Source organism: Choristoneura fumiferana, chromosome 10 (assembly GCF_025370935.1).
Source record: "Choristoneura fumiferana chromosome 10, NRCan_CFum_1, whole genome shotgun sequence".
In the NCBI taxonomy this organism is placed as follows: Eukaryota; Metazoa; Arthropoda; class Insecta; order Lepidoptera; family Tortricidae; genus Choristoneura; species Choristoneura fumiferana.
Genome location: NC_133481.1, coordinates 9,609,185 through 9,628,010, shown reverse-complemented (window position 1 = coordinate 9,628,010; position 18,826 = coordinate 9,609,185). Strand labels below are relative to the sequence as shown.

The 18,826-nt window shown below is 35.6% G+C and overlaps 3 protein-coding genes across 4 annotated transcripts; 1 reads left to right on the top strand and 2 right to left on the bottom strand.

Moving 5' to 3' along the window:
- Nucleotides 1-1,685: 1,685 nt before the first annotated feature.
- Nucleotides 1,686-9,147, top strand: LOC141432049 (cytochrome P450 4C1-like). The gene is made up of 9 exons (XM_074093422.1): nucleotides 1,686-1,858; nucleotides 2,138-2,253; nucleotides 2,335-2,425; nucleotides 2,984-3,169; nucleotides 3,486-3,853; nucleotides 4,003-4,071; nucleotides 4,290-4,458; nucleotides 4,801-4,971; nucleotides 6,888-9,147. Exons 1-9 carry the CDS (start codon nucleotides 1,708-1,710, stop codon nucleotides 7,070-7,072), a joined length of 1,506 nt encoding a protein of 501 aa, XP_073949523.1. The 5' UTR covers nucleotides 1,686-1,707; the 3' UTR covers nucleotides 7,073-9,147.
- Nucleotides 8,882-13,076, bottom strand: LOC141432050 (uncharacterized). Its single transcript, XM_074093423.1, has 5 exons — nucleotides 12,866-13,076; nucleotides 12,045-12,123; nucleotides 11,369-11,508; nucleotides 10,183-10,284; nucleotides 8,882-9,771 (listed from the first exon to the last, which is right to left on the bottom strand). The coding sequence occupies exons 1-5, from the start codon at nucleotides 12,929-12,931 to the stop codon at nucleotides 9,691-9,693; spliced, it is 468 nt and encodes a 155-aa protein (XP_073949524.1). The 5' UTR covers nucleotides 12,932-13,076; the 3' UTR covers nucleotides 8,882-9,690.
- Nucleotides 13,077-16,089: 3,013 nt separating this feature from the next.
- On the bottom strand, nucleotides 16,090-18,154 carry LOC141431608 (neuropeptides capa receptor-like). 2 transcript variants are annotated; one of them, XM_074092786.1, is made up of 4 exons: nucleotides 17,328-18,154; nucleotides 17,032-17,132; nucleotides 16,662-16,769; nucleotides 16,090-16,579 (listed from the first exon to the last, which is right to left on the bottom strand). In XM_074092786.1, exons 1-4 carry the CDS (start codon nucleotides 18,052-18,054, stop codon nucleotides 16,538-16,540), a joined length of 978 nt encoding a protein of 325 aa, XP_073948887.1. In that variant the 5' UTR covers nucleotides 18,055-18,154; the 3' UTR covers nucleotides 16,090-16,537. The 2 variants fall into 2 exon arrangements, with proteins under 2 accessions (XP_073948887.1, XP_073948886.1); XM_074092785.1 differs by having other exon boundaries at nucleotides 17,032-18,154.
- Between the last annotated feature and the right edge of the window lie 672 nt (nucleotides 18,155-18,826).

The window sequence follows — 18,826 nt, the reverse complement described above, 5'->3', positions numbered from 1 at the left end:
ACCGGAGTCTGGACGCCTTGATCTGTCCTATAACATTGGGATACCAGGTCCTCAAATTCCCTATTACCTCACCAAATGTGCAGCATGAGCTTGCCTCAACAAAAAAAAATCGATTTTCAAGCCACAAAATCCACTCATCACGTCATAACCAGCAGTTCTCAGATCTTTCCTGAACAAGAAAAATGACAACAGCATTACAGCATGAACATTGTGTGTCGCCCGCTAGTTTGCATCAAATTAATTCAGCCAAAAATAATCATGCTTTATTATCTTCACCTGAGCCAAACTCATATACTTAATCATGTAAATAATTACCTTGTTCAGATCAAAAGATTACCTCTATTTTTATAGCAAAACTCTTAACTCCCGATTTGCTTTATAAAATTTTAAAGAAAAACTCTTAACTCCATAATTTATAGGTTCAGGTGATTTAAAAAAAAAATAGGTCTTAACAATCTGACAGCTAGATTTAACTTAACATTATGTAAAAAAAAACTTAGCAAGTCTTCATTCAAAATTTTTGGTAGGGAAGTTTTTTGTGCCTCCTGTAAAATTTGATCAGATTGAGTTACGAGGTTTGCGATTTAGGCCGACGATATAAAGTTTATCTATTTATTTTTTAGCCAATTATATGTATAAATGAATTTACCGCTAGTAAGGAAAAGTTTTACGATACCGAGAGAAGTACAAAAATATACATACAGTTAGTAACACTTGTCAGTTTGAAAAAATCTTCTCTATAAAAAATCGTTCTTAATTATATGACCACAACTGTATATGCCCCGGCCGGGATTCGAACCCGGGACCTTAAGCTTCGTAGTCAGGTTCTCTAACCACTTGGCCATCCGGTCGTCAAAAATGAATGATAAAACTAAAAAAAATATATGATGTACATTACCATGCAAACTTCCACCGAAAATTGGATTGAACGAGATCTAGTAAGTAGTTTTTTTTAATACGTCATAAATCGTAAACTAAAGGAAACTTTATATTATGTTACTTGCTGCTACGGAACCCTTCATGGGAGCGTCCCACTCGCACTTGGCCGCTTTTTTACTATAGAGACCATAGCCTAAATTCACATTAGGCTGCCATGTGATCCAAAATATCCAGGAATTACAACAAAATAAATACCTACTTATTGGAAGGTTGTAGAGTATACAACTCCCAATTAAATTAGTTGTTTTCTACTCCGACATATACTTACTTTCCTAGGGCTCTGTAACTAAAAAAGTTTGAGAGTCGCTGAGGTAGGAGTAAATTGCTTTCTGTTGCCCTATCTTTTCTAGAATCCTGCCTGTACACATAATGCCGCTCACATTGTTACTGTACCTAAATACTGCAAAAAAAATCTAAATTTAGAATAAAATACGTAGAAATACGTTTAATTAGACAACATATTCAACAAAAAATCTGATAAGCGCGAATAATTTCGCGTTTGTCTCTCTCCTTGAAGTATCCTGTATTCCTTCTTAAGTACAATACAATACAATACAAAGACTCTTTATTGTACACCAGGAATAGTAAGCGATACAGAAAACAGATACACAGAAGTACTAACTGTGTATTGGGTATCGTGTATCTGACCCCGAGATCGAACGTATAGTGTACATAGTTCATGTATAATATTATAGTTTAATTATTTCAACTGCATTATTATTAATACCTTCCTGTTGTTCACTCGTTTCACCAACGTTCTATTTCGCGATGTTTTTGTTTATTATTTTGTTCCTTGTATTAGTTCTAGTTTTGCATTTGCATTTTCGATTTAGCCGTGCAGGGAGACTGATTGCCAAAATTCCAGGACCAACAGGATGGCCTTTGATTGGAAATATCTTGCAGGTTTTGTTGCCAGCCGGTACAGTATAATTTATTTTACATATTCTAAACATAATCCCTAAGATGTGTTAAAGAGATATAGGTATCGGTTGTGACAAAAAATTTGATAGTATAAAATAAAGTAAATTTTCGCCGTCTGTCTTTGTATATTAAGTTGGTACGCTTGGGGCCGCTGGTACGAGTATATAGGTAAATTGGAACTTTTGATAACTTTAAAACATGTTATATAGAACTTTACCAATTTTATGGATACTTATATTAATGCAAACTATTATCACAATGTATTTGACTATTACAGATAAACTTTTTCTATATGCAAGAAACCTGCGCGTTTGTTACAAAAATAGTCCGATAGTGAAAATGACTTCTTTTAATATTCGCATAGTGGCAATATATGATCCGGATGATATCGAGGTTAGACACTGTTTATAAAAGAAAGGCACCTATTTAAATGTCAACAATTGAATATAGGTTCATGGCTGAATTATTTTTCAGAAAATACTGTCGTCAATACGTTTTATAGAAAAAAGTCAACCTTATACTTTCCTTGTGCCTTGGCTTGGCGAAGGCTTGTTAGTGAGCAATGGTAAGTAAAAATAATTGTTACCCTCTAAAACGTCTATTTCTTATTAAAACAATATTCTTAGCTACCGGAAAATAGATCGAGTGTAGGATCCATCAGAGTTAATTGGGTTAAAATTATATTTAGTGCCTACAGAAGAGATGAAAATTTATAAGCACTTGCACAAAATTGTAGTTTTACTTAAATTATCAGCACTGTGTTAGCAGTCCCTACGACATATAATGTCTACTGCGTTACCAAACAATAGTTTTTTTCTGTTTTGTGTCCAAATATTTCAATAATAGTCATTAAGTATTCGGGTATTATGTGCATATGCCAAACTGAACTAGAAAATGACTAATTTTTCGAAGTCTATCCAAACAAACAACAAATTCTGCGTTAAAATATCCCAGGGACGTCTTTAAAGGTATATATATACTTATACACATAGAAGATTTATCACTCAATTATCGTGTGTAGGCAGGTATAATATGTTTCTTAATATAAAGATAGTGATTTAATTTATCTGCACCAATTAACTGAAAATATAATATAACATGATAATGATAATCTGTTACTTAGGTCAAAAATGGCATCAGAGGAGAAAACTACTAACTTCCGCATTCCATTTCAACATCTTGAAACAGTTTTCCTACACGATCATTGAACAGACTGAGGAATTGGTGAACAGAATCCAGGCAGAAGTAGGCAACTCAAAAACGGCTTTAGAGCCAATCATCACGAGGGCAACTCTTCGCATTATGTGTGGTAAGTAACTACTAACATTTTTACAATAAAAAATAGAATTGGTTTAATTTCAATTAAACTATTGCTAATGACATATTATACATATGAACTATTAGGACAGTGACGAGAATGCGTTGTTTAATAATAACAGAACGTAATTTTGTGGGTACCTACCGTATAAAAAAACCTTAACTAAAACTTGAACAGCGAGTAACTTTGAGCTAATTTTCATCGAGTATAAAGCAACTCAGCTTAGGTACATGTAGGTGTAGGTAGCCATGCTTGTGGTCTCTTAGAAACTAACCATTGTAAAATGTTACGCTTGTTTTTTTCTCAGAAACTTCAATGGGCACGTCGATGCTTGAAGGTACATCTTTGAATAAATATTTCAAAGCAATTCATACCGTCGGTCATTGCGTAATTAATCGAATGATAAGGCCTTGGATTTATCCTGACTGGTTATTCCGACTCTCTGCCATATCAAAAATACAAACTCCTGCCATAAAATATCTACACAGCTACACAAATCGCATTATCCAAGAGAGAAAGATCTACAAAGATAAGAGTAGTAAAGTAATTTTCGATTACGATCAATGTGGCCTTAAAAATCAACGTGCTTTATTAGATTTGCTTCTTGAAAAAGAAAAGCATAGCAAGATAGATGACCATGGAATTCGAGAGGAAGTGGATACATTCATGTTTGAGGTACATACAAAAACCAAAAAAAGTAATTAAATAGTGTATACAGTGTATGAAATACTAACTGTATTGTCTTCAATAAATTCGCTTATTGCTATCCCGCAAGAACTAAATATGAGTTAATCTAGTGAGCCCTTTCGCTTTTTTTATTACAGGGTCATGACACAACGGCAATGGCGTTATGTTTTATGATTATGAGGATTGCAAATGAACCAATTATACAGGTATTTCACCTTAAATTAAAATCAAAACATTTATTCTGTAAGTAGGTTAAATAAAAATTATTAGTTAAAGTGGCGTGAAAATGAAGAGACCTTTACCCAGCAGTGGGTGAATGTGGGCTAATTTGATTGATTGATTGAATACTTACTTTAAATATATTTTCTATTAATATATTTCTCGTTACTGTATATAAACTATCAAAAATATCGAACGTTTTCAGAATGCTATCTACAAGGAGCTAAAGCACGTATTTTGTGGAACTCAACGCCCAGTTACGTATGAAGATCTTAAGGAAATGAAATACCTTGAATGCTGCATCAAAGAGTCTTTGCGTATTTATCCAAGCGTACCGTTTATAGCTCGCGAAATAACTGAAGATGTCACTTTGGGTAATATATTCATTTCTAAACTGCTAGTGAGTAGCTTGCTTTAGCTTTTTCTTCTTTCTATAGGTATTGTCATCAACTACCCAAGTCGGTTCACTCAATTTTACTTTGTCTTATAGAAATCAAATAAAGCCAGTAAGATTAGCTTTACCCCGTTTTATAAATCTCACAGTCTTCTCTCTAAAATGACAATGTGTCATTGGCAAAAAAAAAACATTAGAAAATCAAATAAATCTGTGTCATAACTAGGTGCATCACCAGGAATCGAAGATTTAAAGACCCAACAGAATGATGACATTTACTTCTATCGCCTCTACTTTATTATGAACAGCTTAAATGTTTCAGGTGGTTACCAAGTGCCGGCTGGGACTAGCTGCCAAATTCACGTGTTTGACATCCACAGACTAGAAGATCTGTATCCAGAGCCTGAGAAGTTCATTCCTGAGAGGTTCATCAATGATAGGCGCCATCCATATGCATACATTCCCTTTAGCGCCGGGCCCAGGAATTGTATAGGTAAGAGTTTACTGGGCTTTATTCCGTCAGGTATCTAATATTTAGATAAATTCGTCACCGGCACACTATTGACGTAGCTTATGTGCCTTATTAACCACACCAGTTTTGACCTACTGAGCCGAAACGTGGACCTTGACTGCGGGGTTAATCCACAAATTCAAGGTTGCTCAGCGAGCTATGGAGAGAGCAATGCTAGGGGTTTCTTTGAAGGATAAAATCCGAAATCACATTATCCGACAAAGAACGAAAGTCACCGACGTTGCTCAAAGAGTTAGTTTGCTGAAGTGGCGTTGGGCTGACCACTTTTGTCGCAGGACCGTTGAACGGTGGAGCAGGCGAGTCCTCGAATTCAAATGGAGACCACGGACGGGAAAATGTAGTGTAGGGCGTCTTGAGGCACGGTGGACGGACGACCTTAAGAGGCTCGCTGGCGGCGGATGGATGCGAGGGGCTGAAGACAGATTGTTGTGGCGCGCCATGGAAGAGGCCTAAGCTATGTCCAGCAGAGAAATTATTTATTTTTATATCTGTACTAGCTGTTGCCCGCGATTCCGTCCGCGTAGAAGTATGAAAAATAGTTTACGTCCTATTCCTATTCTCATACCTACCGAATATACACAAAAAAAACATAAAATTGCTCAAGCCGTTTCGAAGGAGTTTGGTCACAAACATTTTTGACCCGAGAATTTTATATAAGTATTAGAAAGACTTTATACCTACTACCTATTGGTAGAACAATTTTCATATAGGTACTTGCGCCAAACCAAAGCAGCATAGGTTTTCCACATTCTGCATGTCGGGTGGATGATAAAAATGGTATATAAATACCTACTCAGATAACGTTAAATTAAAGAGGTTGAATGACCTGATACATATAAAGGACAATTGATGATAACGTCGAGATAAAGGGACTGAGAGAGACTTCATATTTATCCTTTATTATTCAAATGCATAAATTAACAGCACAGTGCATAGGTTAATTAGCTAAATATAGCAATTTGTTTTCTAATAAAAAAATGTTTTTATAAGTGGCGCATCCGGAGAGGTGCTTAATTATAATGGACATTTAACTGTCGTTACTGAGAGATATTAACAGTTATGGTGGAAGTATCAATAGAAATGTGTCGCTTATATTGCTATTGCAACCATGTGCACGATATTTAAGTGCGTTATCAAAAAAGTGTAGATACTTTTTCTTTCAAAATGTCGCCCACACAGAGTGTATGGAAAAAACGTTAAAAAAAGTCATTTTTTTAAACTATCGGAATCGATTGTGATCGATTGTCTGAGTAGAAAAAAACTACAATATTTTCTCTAAAATTAAGAAAAAAAGAAAAAGTACACGTACACTTTTTTGTGAAAATCCCCAAGAAGCGAGTAAAGCTAGAAACAGAAACTTCGCCGTAGTTCTCGTTGGCAATATGAACAGTAAATAAAGCTAGTCACAGTGTAGTGTGGGAGGGCAGCGGCTGAGAATGCTGCGAGGCTGCAGCACACCAAGTATGTGAACATGTAAACTCCATTTCAATAGAATCTGATAAACCTGTAGACACTTCCAGCCAACTAATATGAACACCGGGTTTCCTAGGTCTTGGTTATGTGACTATTATTCTTTTTTGATTCCTTTTAGATTATAATCGCATCGACAGGGACATAATATTAAGTTTATCGACATAATACATAATTAAGTGTGCCCACGTTAGGGTGTTAAAGGTCTAGAAAATTGACACTTTCTATTGAAATGTAGTTTAGGCCTTAGGACAGTTTACGATTTTTGCCGGTTACTATACGGAGCAGGCTGCCCTTATGGTGTGCTGAAGCTAAGCAGTTCATAAAAACGTAATTGGATACTTACTTGAACGAAGACATATTATTGGAGTGGTAAATATATATCTTTCCTTGATCTTTGTGGCCAGGAATGAAGTTCGCCATGATGGAGCTGAAGATAGTAATGAGCAGCCTACTGCGGCGGTTTCGCGTGGAGCCAGTGACACGGCCCGAAGACGTTCGCTTCACGGGGGACCTCGTGCTTCGCGCTAAGCATCCGCTTTTCGTGCGTTTCGTGCCGAGGGAGCCCACGGGATCTTTTGCTCCTCTGTAGCTTATTTATTGAATCAGGTGTTACTTTGCGGAGGTCCATATCAATAATCTCTCTCTCAGTGTAGTGTGGCGGTGGTAATAATTGTGTGATTTGTGTGTGTTCTTACAGTGTGGAGGTGAAGGAGGCATGAACACACATTTGTTGCATAGACATAGCTATCATAAGGTCACGTGTGAGCAAAGTAATTGTTTGTAATTGTAAGTAGGTAGGTATGGTGAAATGCATGTGAAGAGAACCAACATGTGAATTTTTAAATATGCCGTCAAAGCTTTTAGAAGTGTAAAATATCTACAATCCGGTGGTCATTTGTTAGGTTCCTAGTGTTTGGTGTAACATATTACTTAGGTAGACCTAAAGGTTAACATTCAAGAAAAGAATGTCGTGTTTAATAATATTGTAGTTATTAAACAATTCGTTTCTTGTTTAAATTTAATATTTGGTAGGTAATACCTACCTAACTGAAGATTCGAAAAATTTTCGCACTTAAGGTAATTACATTCCACGAGTAACTTCGTGCAATAAGTAGGTACATTAGTTACCTATAACTTTATCTTAGTCTTAGTCTTTATCTTAAAAACTTATATGAATATTATAGTTATACTTATAGATAAGTACCTACGTTTAAAATTTTGTAAAATTTGTTACCTACTTTATTATTTACAAAATAATCCAACTTGTAGGCGTGGCTATTGTTACTTGCACAATATTGAGAGGAAATATAATGCAACATTTTCACTAATTCTATAATCTAAATAAGTGCTTAATCATTCGTTATTCTAAGTTCACTCAATTGAAAAGTAAAATATGAAATGATATTAGATAAACGTTTATCTTTGATTTCCTTTAACTTTAAGGGAATATTCATCAGGTCAAATTAAGTTATTTTTTCCAAGAAACTAGTGGCCTATGGCCTAACTCTTACTATTTAAAAGAATATCAAGAATGTGAATAATTAATTAAGGTATTTACACTAAGCAGAGAATTTTGGAAATTTTTAATAAAGAGTTTTTTTTTAGAGACTAACAGACAAGTTAAAAAAATGGATTAGAAATTTAGCAATTTTTTTCCTTGAGTGCCACAGAAATGCACTAGTGCACTAGTTAGTTAACAAAGGTTTTTTCTACATTTTCGCGAGCTGGGGAATAAAAAGGGGTTATTCAGTACTACTGACTGGCTGATATAGGTAGAACATCTTGATTTTAGGTAGGCACTTATAACCGTGTTATATTTTATTTCTATTAACTTTAACTTTTATAGTTCAACAGGTCACATGAAGTTAAATCATCTAAGAAACTAGTGGCTTAACTCTTACTTGTTAATTAAAACATAATGAAGAATTGAGATAGTTAATTATGCGCAATAAAACAGTGTAAGAATCTTAATTTATGACTATTTTTTAAAGTATTTACGAATACGAAACTAAAATATTTTTAATTCATACATATTTCGCAAAAGAAGGTTAGAATGTTTGTCTTAATATGTTCCGTCCAATTCACTAGTTAAATTTGCGAATTCTATTGATGATTGAATATTTAAAACCGGCCAAGAGCGTGTCGGACACGCCCAAAATAGGGTTCCGTAGGCATTACGAAAAAAATTAGTAATATTTTTCTGAGGATTTCGTATTTTATACGGAATCTTCCAAGTTTAGGTATATTTTATACCTTAGGCTGTCTATTTACTCATAAACTACTAATAATTCTCAAGCAAACTTAGTCGTTATAGTTTTCCTTGAAAGTTTGATATACGTCACATTCTTTCGGAACTAACCGCTCACCCAGACAAGAGATGTCGCTAGCAATCAAATTATGATTGGTTTTTTGGAGTTTTTTGGTGTTTTTTGATTCAGTTTCTTCTACTGTACAGTTGCGAACAGGGATTGTTGCGCCACATGCCACTGCTCGTAATTTGACCGTGTAATGCTATTCTGGGTTATTAATGACAACATTTACTTTACTTTGAGTATGTACATATAACTGGGCTAAATTGTAAACAGCGGCTTCGCGATGGTACATGGTACCATCAGCTAAATATGTGGTCTACCACCCTAAAATTGATAATCGTTTGCATATTATGTCATAAAACACTAATGCCAACAGACCTGTCTGTTAACTTGAAAGTTCGACTTTAGCGACATATTCATTTGATAGGAACTTGTTTCAAAATTGGTAGACCACTCATTTGGCTGATGGTACATTGCGGCGCTCAGTAGAGAGAAAACACGTGGTGTTGGAGACTGGTTAAATGAAAACCCTGAGAAAAATAAGACTCCTAGTGCACTGATATGAATATAATGTCACTCTCTGAAAAAATAGACAAGATTCCGCAAGCCTTTAGCTTGATGGAGGCATAGATCCAAAATTAAGAATTTATAGAATTTAAATATGTAGAAACATTTTATCCCGCACTATGTGAACAGGGTTTTAAACTAGCCACAGAAAGACTTATTTTTGTTGTTTTTACCTAGGTACTCGTATACCTAATATAATATACAAATTACGTTACGACACTAACTTAAACTTAATATTTCTATCGAAATCATATATACAGCGTGAATTTTCTTTAAGTTGTCATTCTTTCATTATCCTAACAGCGATGTTGTGCAAATATTGCTCTAGTTAAGGGTCGTTCGGTGGTGGTACGTGGATACCTAATTCTTCCAACTGTCGTTTGAGACGTGCCTCTTCTTGAATTAACGCCTGTAATAAGAAATTAATATATCATAATAATTTATTTACATAAAGACATTGCTGATACAGCAGAAATACTTTTGTCCTGCGAATAAATAATAAGTCAGGAATTGTAAATGTTTAATATGTATTTATCTTTATAAGTATGTTTATCCGTTGCCTAGTATCCATAGTACAAGCTTTGCTTAGTTTGGGACTAGGTCAATTGCTGTCAAGTGTCCCATGATATATATGATATATTTATGATATGATATGATATATTTTGGGAAAATATAAAATCGCAAAAATCTCAGAAACGAATAATTTTCTGATTGGTGATCTTTTTGTTGCGCAAAGGAGTGGTACCTTCTAAGTTCCCTTAAAGGAAATGTATTCAATAACAAATCATCCTGTAGGTATATTACGAGCACATTAACTTACGAATATAGGGTCGGCATGTAGTATAGCTTTATTTTCCATACGTTTATATTCCAGTATACGGTCCAAATTTTGCTTGTATGGTAGTTTCTCAGTTAACATTTGCTAAAATAATACAAAATACACACCTAGAAATTCTGTACACATTAAAAGAAAGAAAGAAAGAAACTTTATAGACATTTATTCACATTCACAAAGACACGCAAACACAACAAAATTAAGGAATAACAATTACCAACAACAACAAAAAAACTCAAAAATGAAAATACATAAACAATTAGGACATTTACTGAATTAAAAATACGGACAGAAAATAAGATTCACAACTTAATTGAAACTCTTATTAAATATAAAAAACTGATAAAAACTAGTTTTAGCCATTCCTTTTCCGCTTTTATTTCTTTACTTTACTTTGCTCGCTATTCCTACCGTGAAGCAGCAGTATGCTTGCACTGTTGTGTTTCGGCGTGGAGAGTAAGACAGCCGGTAAAATTACTGGCACTTGAGGAATTCCATCTTAGGCCTCTAGGTTGGCAACGCATCTGCAATACCCCTGGTGTTGCAGATGTTTATGGGCGGTGGTGATCTCTTACAATCAGGAGACCCACTTGCTCGTTTGCCATCCAGTCGAATAAAAAAAAACTTTCTTTCCTCACTCGATTTAATGGGTCAACCAACTTTTTAGGACAGGTGGTTGCCATAGTAATGTCTCCCGAGTTAGGTACGTTTAAAAGTATGATTCTTCATAGCTTATCTTAAGCAAGCTAATACTCGTAAGTATACCTACATTGCAAACATTTTTCTAAGAAAGTATATCATTGATGTCCCCTGAGTTAGGTACGGGACGGAATAACCTACACTTAACAGTTTATTAACGCTTATTTGAAAAATAAATAGCAGTATGTAGGTAGGTACTGCTATTAGAGGAACGTATGGTTAGTGTGCATGTCCCAATGTAATAATGGTACAGATGAAGCTTGAACACGTATAGTAAGGATGTTGTGCACATCCCGTATAGTAGGTACCTTTCTTAGCGCATTAGTATCAAACTTTGTCTTTGTGCTATGTTTACTTAAGGTTAAGGATGTAGAAGCAAGCATGGCCCTTCCTACACAGATATTTATAGTAGCGTGAGTGGCCACGGCTACAATATTGCAAACACACGAGTAGAAACAAATGTTAAACTTACATAAAGTTGCTCTATTTGCTTAATCTCTTCTCTTGATTGTTCCGTAAAGATGGTCTCCATTGCTGCACATACGTGTAAAAAAATTTCCTCGCGGGCGAGCTCTTGTCCGAGGATCTTAGTTTCACGAATAATCTTTTCGTCTGTTGAACATAAGATCATATTTTATCAATTACATCACGCATTTCAGACAATTAATCCTATCTATCTTATACAGCGTGATACAAACACAGACTGTAAGGGTTTAGTAAAGGCCCTAATCAACATGCCACTGTACCACTAATTGCATAACTCGAGCGGGATAGCGATAAACGAATTCTACAGTTCGTGGTACCCGATTGAGCTGTAATTTGGTATAGGTTACTTATGTAAATCTGGTGACAGTACAATAATTAGGCAGTGAAATTCTGATTGTCTGTCATGGATCTTCTCCGCAGGATGGTACTCCTCACAGATATAGATACACCTCCTAAGCGGTTAATGAAACGTAGCTTGGATAACAATGCAAGTACAGTGAAGCGTACAGTTAGCATAAAAGCTTGAATTAACAATGAAATTTTAAACAAAAAAATATTACTGTGTTAGTAAAGATCGTGTAAATAAATAGAAACTTTTGTCACAGACGCAGTTACTTCCCTGGTGGGTTATGGTTAGAAGTATGATTTCTAATTGAACTTGCCTCTTTCCGTGGTTTGTTCCACTAGGGTGTTAATCTGCTGTATCACTTGTACCACTGCTGCTTTCTCCGCTTCTATCCGCTGCGAAACGAATTTAAAGAAAAGTCAACATCATAAACCATAAACAAAATAGGTAAAGTCGAGAAAACTGAATGACGTAGGTACCCGGGTGGAACTACACTATGATTTATTTCACAGATGCATTTGTTTGGAGTCTTTGACATTCGTTTGACACGTGTCTTTACTTCCTGTAGAAGTCATCGGACTAAATCAGAGGCCGTATTGTCTAACGTTTCTGACGCTCGCGATCGCATTCAAATGACAGATTTCGCATACAAAAACTGTCATTTCATTGCGATCACAAGCGTCAGAAACGTTAGGCAATACGGCCTCAGATTTGGGATCTCAATATGACATTAGTAGCACAAAAGTTCCAACCTGAGTCTGTATTGTCTAACGCGCTGACGTTCGCGGTCACATTCAACATCTCTTTGTACCCTTTTGTTTTATATCGTGTGACAGAAAGAAACGGTGAAAACGATTGTGATTCTAAATGTGTGAATCTGATATGCGTCGACATATTTTTGTCTTGTTGCCACGATTACTATAGTTACTACTTATAGTTACACGGTTACATAAGTACCCAGAAAAATCTGCATATATTATTTATCGCATTAATCGTTACACACAAAGAAAGGTTACATTAACTGTCTTAGATTTCTAACAATTATTGACTCGACTTGACAACAAATAGTTGGTATCCTTAACTTTAACATTAGACCTACTTAATGTCAAAGCTTTAAAAATATCGAAATAACACTACCTTTTCTTCTATCTCTAGACAACTAGTGATATGAGGATCGCTAATAGGTTTTTCACTGTGCTCCATAGTTAAAAACTGTAATTCCAGTTAACGATGTTTCTAATACACTTTATTCTTACAAAAATCTCAAGGCCACTAAATCACGAATTCACCACCCAACCACACTGGATGAAGGTTAGATCCGAAGTAAGGAATAAAAATGTTCGAGCTAAAAAATCATCTACCTGATAATTAAGTTCTTTTATGGGTAGTTTAAAAAAATACTATTTAGAGCGAATGCATTTCTTTGAAATGTAAACAAAAGGGTGTGGGACTGCCGGTATTACCGGTATTCTATATAGATAGCCATTGTTGTTTTTAAGTCTTTTAAGGCGGATTAGTAAAATGTTTACGGTCGTTTTGATTTTTTATTGCATTTTTTTTTGCAGTTTCGATTTTGTAATAACAGACCTGCATAAATTGGCAATACGGATCACTTTCCTGTAGCTTCGTTATAGAAGAGATGTATGGACTCGTAATACAAAGGGTAGGCTATTGTGGCGCCGGCGCTTATTTACGATCCAAGTTAAGACTTGGATGAATTCCATTATTCACTGGTTCTATTAAAAGGTAGTTGTAATCCTTAGTGTCAATAAACATTATGAATATTGTTTTGTAAAGCTACTGTTACACATGCTCGTTATTAGCACGAAAGCGTGCTACTATTGAGCAAAGCACAATCAAATACACCTTTTTTAGGGTTCCGTAGCCAAAATGGCAAAAATGGAACCCTTATAGTTTCGCCATGTCTATGTCTGTATGTCTGTCTGTCCGTCCGCGGCTTTGCTCAGGGACTATCAATGCTATAAAGCTTTAATTTTACACGAATATATATGTAAACTATGCCGACAAAATAATACAATAAAAAATTAAAAAAAAAATTAGTGTGGGTACCTCTCCCGTAGACGAAAAGTGGGGGTGTTTTTTTTTCTCATTTAACCTTGTGGTGTTGGGCATCGTTGGATAGGTATTTTAAAACCATTAGGGGGTTGCTAAATGGAGTTTCGGCCGGTTTTTCGATGTAGTGATTTGTTTGCAAAATATTCAACTTTAAAGTTCAAATTTTCATTAAAATCGAGCGTCCCCCCCTCTAAAATCTAAACCGGTAAGTGGAAAAATTTGAAAAAATTCAGGATGGTAGTAAGTATATCAAACTTACAAGGAAAACTATTATGGTTAAGTTTTCTTGAGAATTATTAGTAGTTTAAGAGTAAATAGCAGCCTAAGGTATAAAATATATCTAAATTTTTGAATATTCCGTACAAAATTCGAAATCCTTAGAAAAATATTACTAAATTTTTTCTGTAATGGCTACGGAACATAATTATATCATAAATCTAGGTATATTAAATATAGGCCCAGTTAAAACGAAGAAAGTAGTTTTTTTTTCAGAGGCAAATAAATAATGATTATGTATTGGTGTTAAATAAGGTAAATTGTAAATAAATTAATAAATTACTTACTTATCAACATATTGACTCTTCCTCTAGGGCTTTTGTAGTTGAAAGTATTATTTCTGAAGTTCTTTTGCTGCTTGGTATTCACTTTTAACATTATCATGGAATAGGCAGCAATCATTATAATGAGCGGTACAAAGAACGTCAACAATGCCAGCACGCCGTTCAGTGTTCGCGCAAAGCGAGTGGGAAGAGTAAAGCATACAGATGAGTGTCGAGTCGTGATTAAATCCACAGTCAGCATCTCTGGGACTGTCTCCAGCATCGCTACCAGCAACATCATCACCATTACCCTTAGCGTACGTCGTGACACTGGTGTCGATTTCAAGCTCAGAGGGTAGTATACCGCTACAAATCTCTCAATTGATAAGGCTGTCATCGTTAATATACTATATTTCTATAAACTAATCGATACAAACCATTGCATCTTACAGTGCTTGTATTTACTTTCGGTAAGTTGCTCGTGGATGGCAACAAAGATTGTAAAGGTTATATCAAATCTGACACGGCCAAAATAAATAGGTAACAATTGGTTGCTGTGTGCATAGATTTGTCGTAGTAAATTACAATACAAGTAAGAAGGTTTCCGGATAGGCTCATAATAATCACACAACATGTGATAAAAGCGTGTACAATTTTCATGCGTGCATCAACTACGGCGAAGTCCACAAATTTCGACCACATCTCTAAGCTGAATTCTTCAGAAGTTTCCATAAGGTTGGACATTTATATTTACTATATTATGAAACTTGAAATCGATTTTATTTGTACAATTGCTAATATGATTTCTATAACGTTTAAACAACACTTGTATATAACCCCCAAGTGAAATATGCGCAAACTGCTCAATTTTTCCTCGCACTACTGCAAATTGCTTTAGTAAAGTGTTTGCTCAATAGAGTACACCTATATCTATACTCGTATGTATCTAGATAATGGGATTAATATCTGGCTGCAGGGGGGATCATATAGGTAATCTATTTTCCATTTGTTAATATAGCAAGCATACCATTATGTTGAAGTAGTTATAATAGCCGTTCTACAATTTTTAGGATTCCGTGCTCGAAGTGCTACGCTGTCCTGTCCATCTTTCTATACTGGACTATATTTCAAATACCGTAATAGATAGATAGCTGAAATTTAAGTATAATGTGCATTATTCTATGCTGCTACAACAACTAATAAAAAAATAATTAAAGTAAAAACTAAAGTAGGTTTTACATGTGGCCTTACTGTAATCACTTGCTGGCTGCAGTATGAATGGGCCGGCTCGACCGGTTTAGTACCACACTCCCACAGAATACCGGCGTGAAATAGTAATTTTGCTACTGTGTTTCGTATGGTGAGTGGGAGATCCGGAGGCCTAACTCCCGTGCCCCCTTTTACTCCCCTCCTCCTTCCCCCTCCTCTATCCCCCTCCCCTTTAGGTCGGTAACGCACCCGCAGTCCTAATTATGCTGTAGGTGTCCATGGGTGGCGGTGACCCCTTACCATCAGGTGACCCGCATGCTCTTTTCCAGCTAAGTATTTGATAAAAAAAGGTCCTCAAACAAGAAACGTATTATTTTTACTTTCGTTTTAATCTCTACCACATTTAATCATACAACCTCAAACTTATGATAATACAAATAATTATACTAAATTTCAATAAATAATTACAACAAGTCAAGCATGAGACGGTCTTAGAAAAATAGCTGATACTTTTTTGAACACGAAACTACCGTGGGACTCACTCATATTAAATGATATTCTAACGGATAACTCACGTCTTAAATATAGTTTAGCTCGACATGTTTCGGGCTATTTCGTAGCACTTCTTCATAGGAGTACACGACTCGGCGTGGCGGCTGCCGCAACCCGCGCACTACGCGCCACCGCTCTGCTCGCGCGACTATCGCGCGAGTAGAGCAGTGGCGAATGAAATAGCCCGAAACATGTCGAGCTAAACACGATTTAAGACGTGAGTAATCCGTTACTATATGCTTTAATAGAACTGATACTTTGTAGGTAATTTAACTACAGTGGATGTATTTCAAGAACCCAAATAGGTAAGTAATCAGTTTAAATTTGAGATTTTGTGGAATATATTTTTACTCTTGACTGTAAGGAACCCTGGGTGCGAAAACCCGACTCTTGTTCGCATATTTTTGCATTGGTACTCAGCATAGAACCTCGTTTAGACTGACGGTGTTCTTCTGATTTTAGAGTTCCAGAAATGCTGAAACGAATTATAAACATTTCAAAACAACTGTTAAGTATTTCATGTATGTATGGTGTAAGTAAATATAATTAAATAATACCTTTAGAGATTTTTGAAATTTTGATGACATAAGGCTGAATAAAATGGGATTCAACACGACACTGAACCAGCTGTTGATGTTGATGAATTTGAATACTACAGTCCACCACTGAAAATATTAAGACAGAGGTAAACAGTGTGAATTAATATTTCATGTGTGATATAAAATTTGAGATGGTGCCTACTCGGAAAGTGACCAGCTCTCTACGTCTGTCTGTCTACTTCACGTAGCGTAGATTTAAAATATATAAAAACTAACTTGAGATGTATTTATGGTAATGTGACGAGTAGGTAATGTTATATTTACTGAATTTGCAATAATTAGTACTTAGAAATCGTGAAACGAATGTAAGGTATTTAAAAAAACTTACCTCGGCTAGATAAGATAGATATTCGTCGTCTGCTATACACAAGAGTACTCTAGCCATGAAGAAGGGCGTCCAGCATACGAAAAATGATACCGTCATCGCTACTGGAAACAGTAGAAACATACTCAAGTAAGTCAAGCCCTGATAAAACTGTATTGCGGGTCGTGAACAGAAAAACCAGGGATAATTTCCAGCAGACCAACTTGCTTTAAATCTAAATCTGTGTCTGTGCATAGAAGTCATAAGTTGCCTGTAGCACAAAGGACTGTATAAACTGCTAAAATATTGGAAGTACTTACTCATGAGGCCGTTAACTCGTCTTCTGGGATCACGGTGGTTAAAAACGTTGTCGCTAGAAATCTTTTTCTGCTTGATGTTCACTTTAAAAATTATCATCGAGTATACAAATACCATGATGATAAGCGGTAATACGAATGTTAAAATTCCCAACACTCCGTTTAGAATTCTGGCTAGAGGAGAAGGGATCGTAAAACACACTGCTGATTCACTCGTTCTTATTAGATTGACTGTCAGCAACTCAGGCAGTGCTTCCATAATAGCCAGTAACCACAGCAGACTAATGACCTTCAGTACTCTTTGCCACACTGGAGTTGACTTCAACAGTAGGGGGTGCCAAATAGCCACATATCTCTCCACTGACAATGCAGTTATAGTCAAAATGCTATTATTCCATAAACATGCCACAGCGAACCACTGTATCAGGCATATCAACTGGCTGTTCTGGTATATAAGATGCTGAAAAATTTCTATCGTTATTGCGAAAGTGAGCATTATATCCGATGCTGCTAAGTTGAACAAATAGTAATTAGTTGCCGTGTGCATAGATTTGTCTGAGTAGATTACGCAGCAGATCAGCGAGTTACCGAAGAGACTAACCACGAAAATTATAAACATAACCGACCCATAAACCAATTGGTACAACGTGCAGTCTATTTGCAATGATTTTTCCAGAAATTCCGACCACTTTTTTAAGTTTACTTCACTGATGTCATTGATATTACACATTTTGGTATATTTATCACAATTTATTCTTTCGTTTTAAACAAATTTATAAAAATAATTTCTAGCATATTTCGCATGAAATATTGCTGGTACGTAGTGCAGAGGCAACATAACGCTACGAACTGAACGAGGTTGTTTGTTTATCGTTGGATTCTAAACATAATATTAGTAACGTTTGCATAGGCATGTATCATCGAGGATTAATTGGATAATTGCCAGTATTAAGTAAGTAGTTTTTTCTTCCAACTATGCTTTAATTTCATCATAACCGCACTAAATACCCAGCACAAAGCGGGACTTTTCTGCTCTAGAGCAGAAAAAATGTATAAAAATCCTTTACTGCATTGTTTTAGATTTTTTTAATTGCACGACCAAAGAGGCAACAATTATGTAATCGGTTACATAATTGTTGCCTCTTTGGTCGTGCAATTAAAAAAATCTAAAACAATGCAGTAAAGGATTTTTATATATTTTTTCTGCTCTATAGATTTAGATTTAAAGCAAGTTGGTCTGCTGGAAATTATCCCTGGTTTTTCTGTTCACGACCCGCAATACAGTTTTATCAGGGCTTGACTTACTTGAGTATGTTTCTACTGTTTCCAGTAGCGATGACGGTATCATTTTTCGTATGCTGGACGCCCTTCTTCATGGCTAGAGTACTCTTGTGTATAGCAGACGACGAATATCTATCTTATCTAGCCGAGGTAAGTTTTTTTAAATACCTTACATTCGTTTCACGATTTCTAAGTACTAATTATTGCAAATTCAGTAAATA

What these genes read in the sequence shown, in the direction of transcription:
- LOC141432049 (XM_074093422.1), top strand. Translation starts at nt 1,708, where the DNA reads ATGTTTTTGTTTATTATTTTGTTCCTTGTATTAGTTCTAGTTTTGCAT. An exon ending in GCAGGTTTTGTTGCCAGCCG is followed by an intron (nt 1,859 to 2,137) that starts GTACAGTATAAT and finishes TGACTATTACAG; the next exon opens with ATAAACTTTTTCTATATGCA. An exon ending in AGGCTTGTTAGTGAGCAATG is followed by an intron (nt 2,426 to 2,983) that starts GTAAGTAAAAAT and finishes TCTGTTACTTAG; the next exon opens with GTCAAAAATGGCATCAGAGG.
- LOC141431608 (XM_074092785.1), bottom strand. Translation starts at nt 18,054, where the DNA reads ATGTGTAATATCAATGACATCAGTGAAGTAAACTTAAAAAAGTGGTCG. An exon ending in ATCTATCTTATCTAGCCGAG is followed by an intron (nt 16,770 to 17,031) that starts GTAAGTTTTTTT and finishes TAATATTTTCAG; the next exon opens with TGGTGGACTGTAGTATTCAA. An exon ending in AATTTCAAAAATCTCTAAAG is followed by an intron (nt 16,580 to 16,661) that starts GTATTATTTAAT and finishes AATTCGTTTCAG; the next exon opens with CATTTCTGGAACTCTAAAAT.
- LOC141432050 (XM_074093423.1), bottom strand. Translation starts at nt 12,931, where the DNA reads ATGGAGCACAGTGAAAAACCTATTAGCGATCCTCATATCACTAGTTGT. An exon ending in GTCTAGAGATAGAAGAAAAG is followed by an intron (nt 12,124 to 12,865) that starts GTAGTGTTATTT and finishes TTCGTTTCGCAG; the next exon opens with CGGATAGAAGCGGAGAAAGC. An exon ending in TACATGCCGACCCTATATTC is followed by an intron (nt 9,772 to 10,182) that starts GTAAGTTAATGT and finishes TTCTTATTACAG; the next exon opens with GCGTTAATTCAAGAAGAGGC.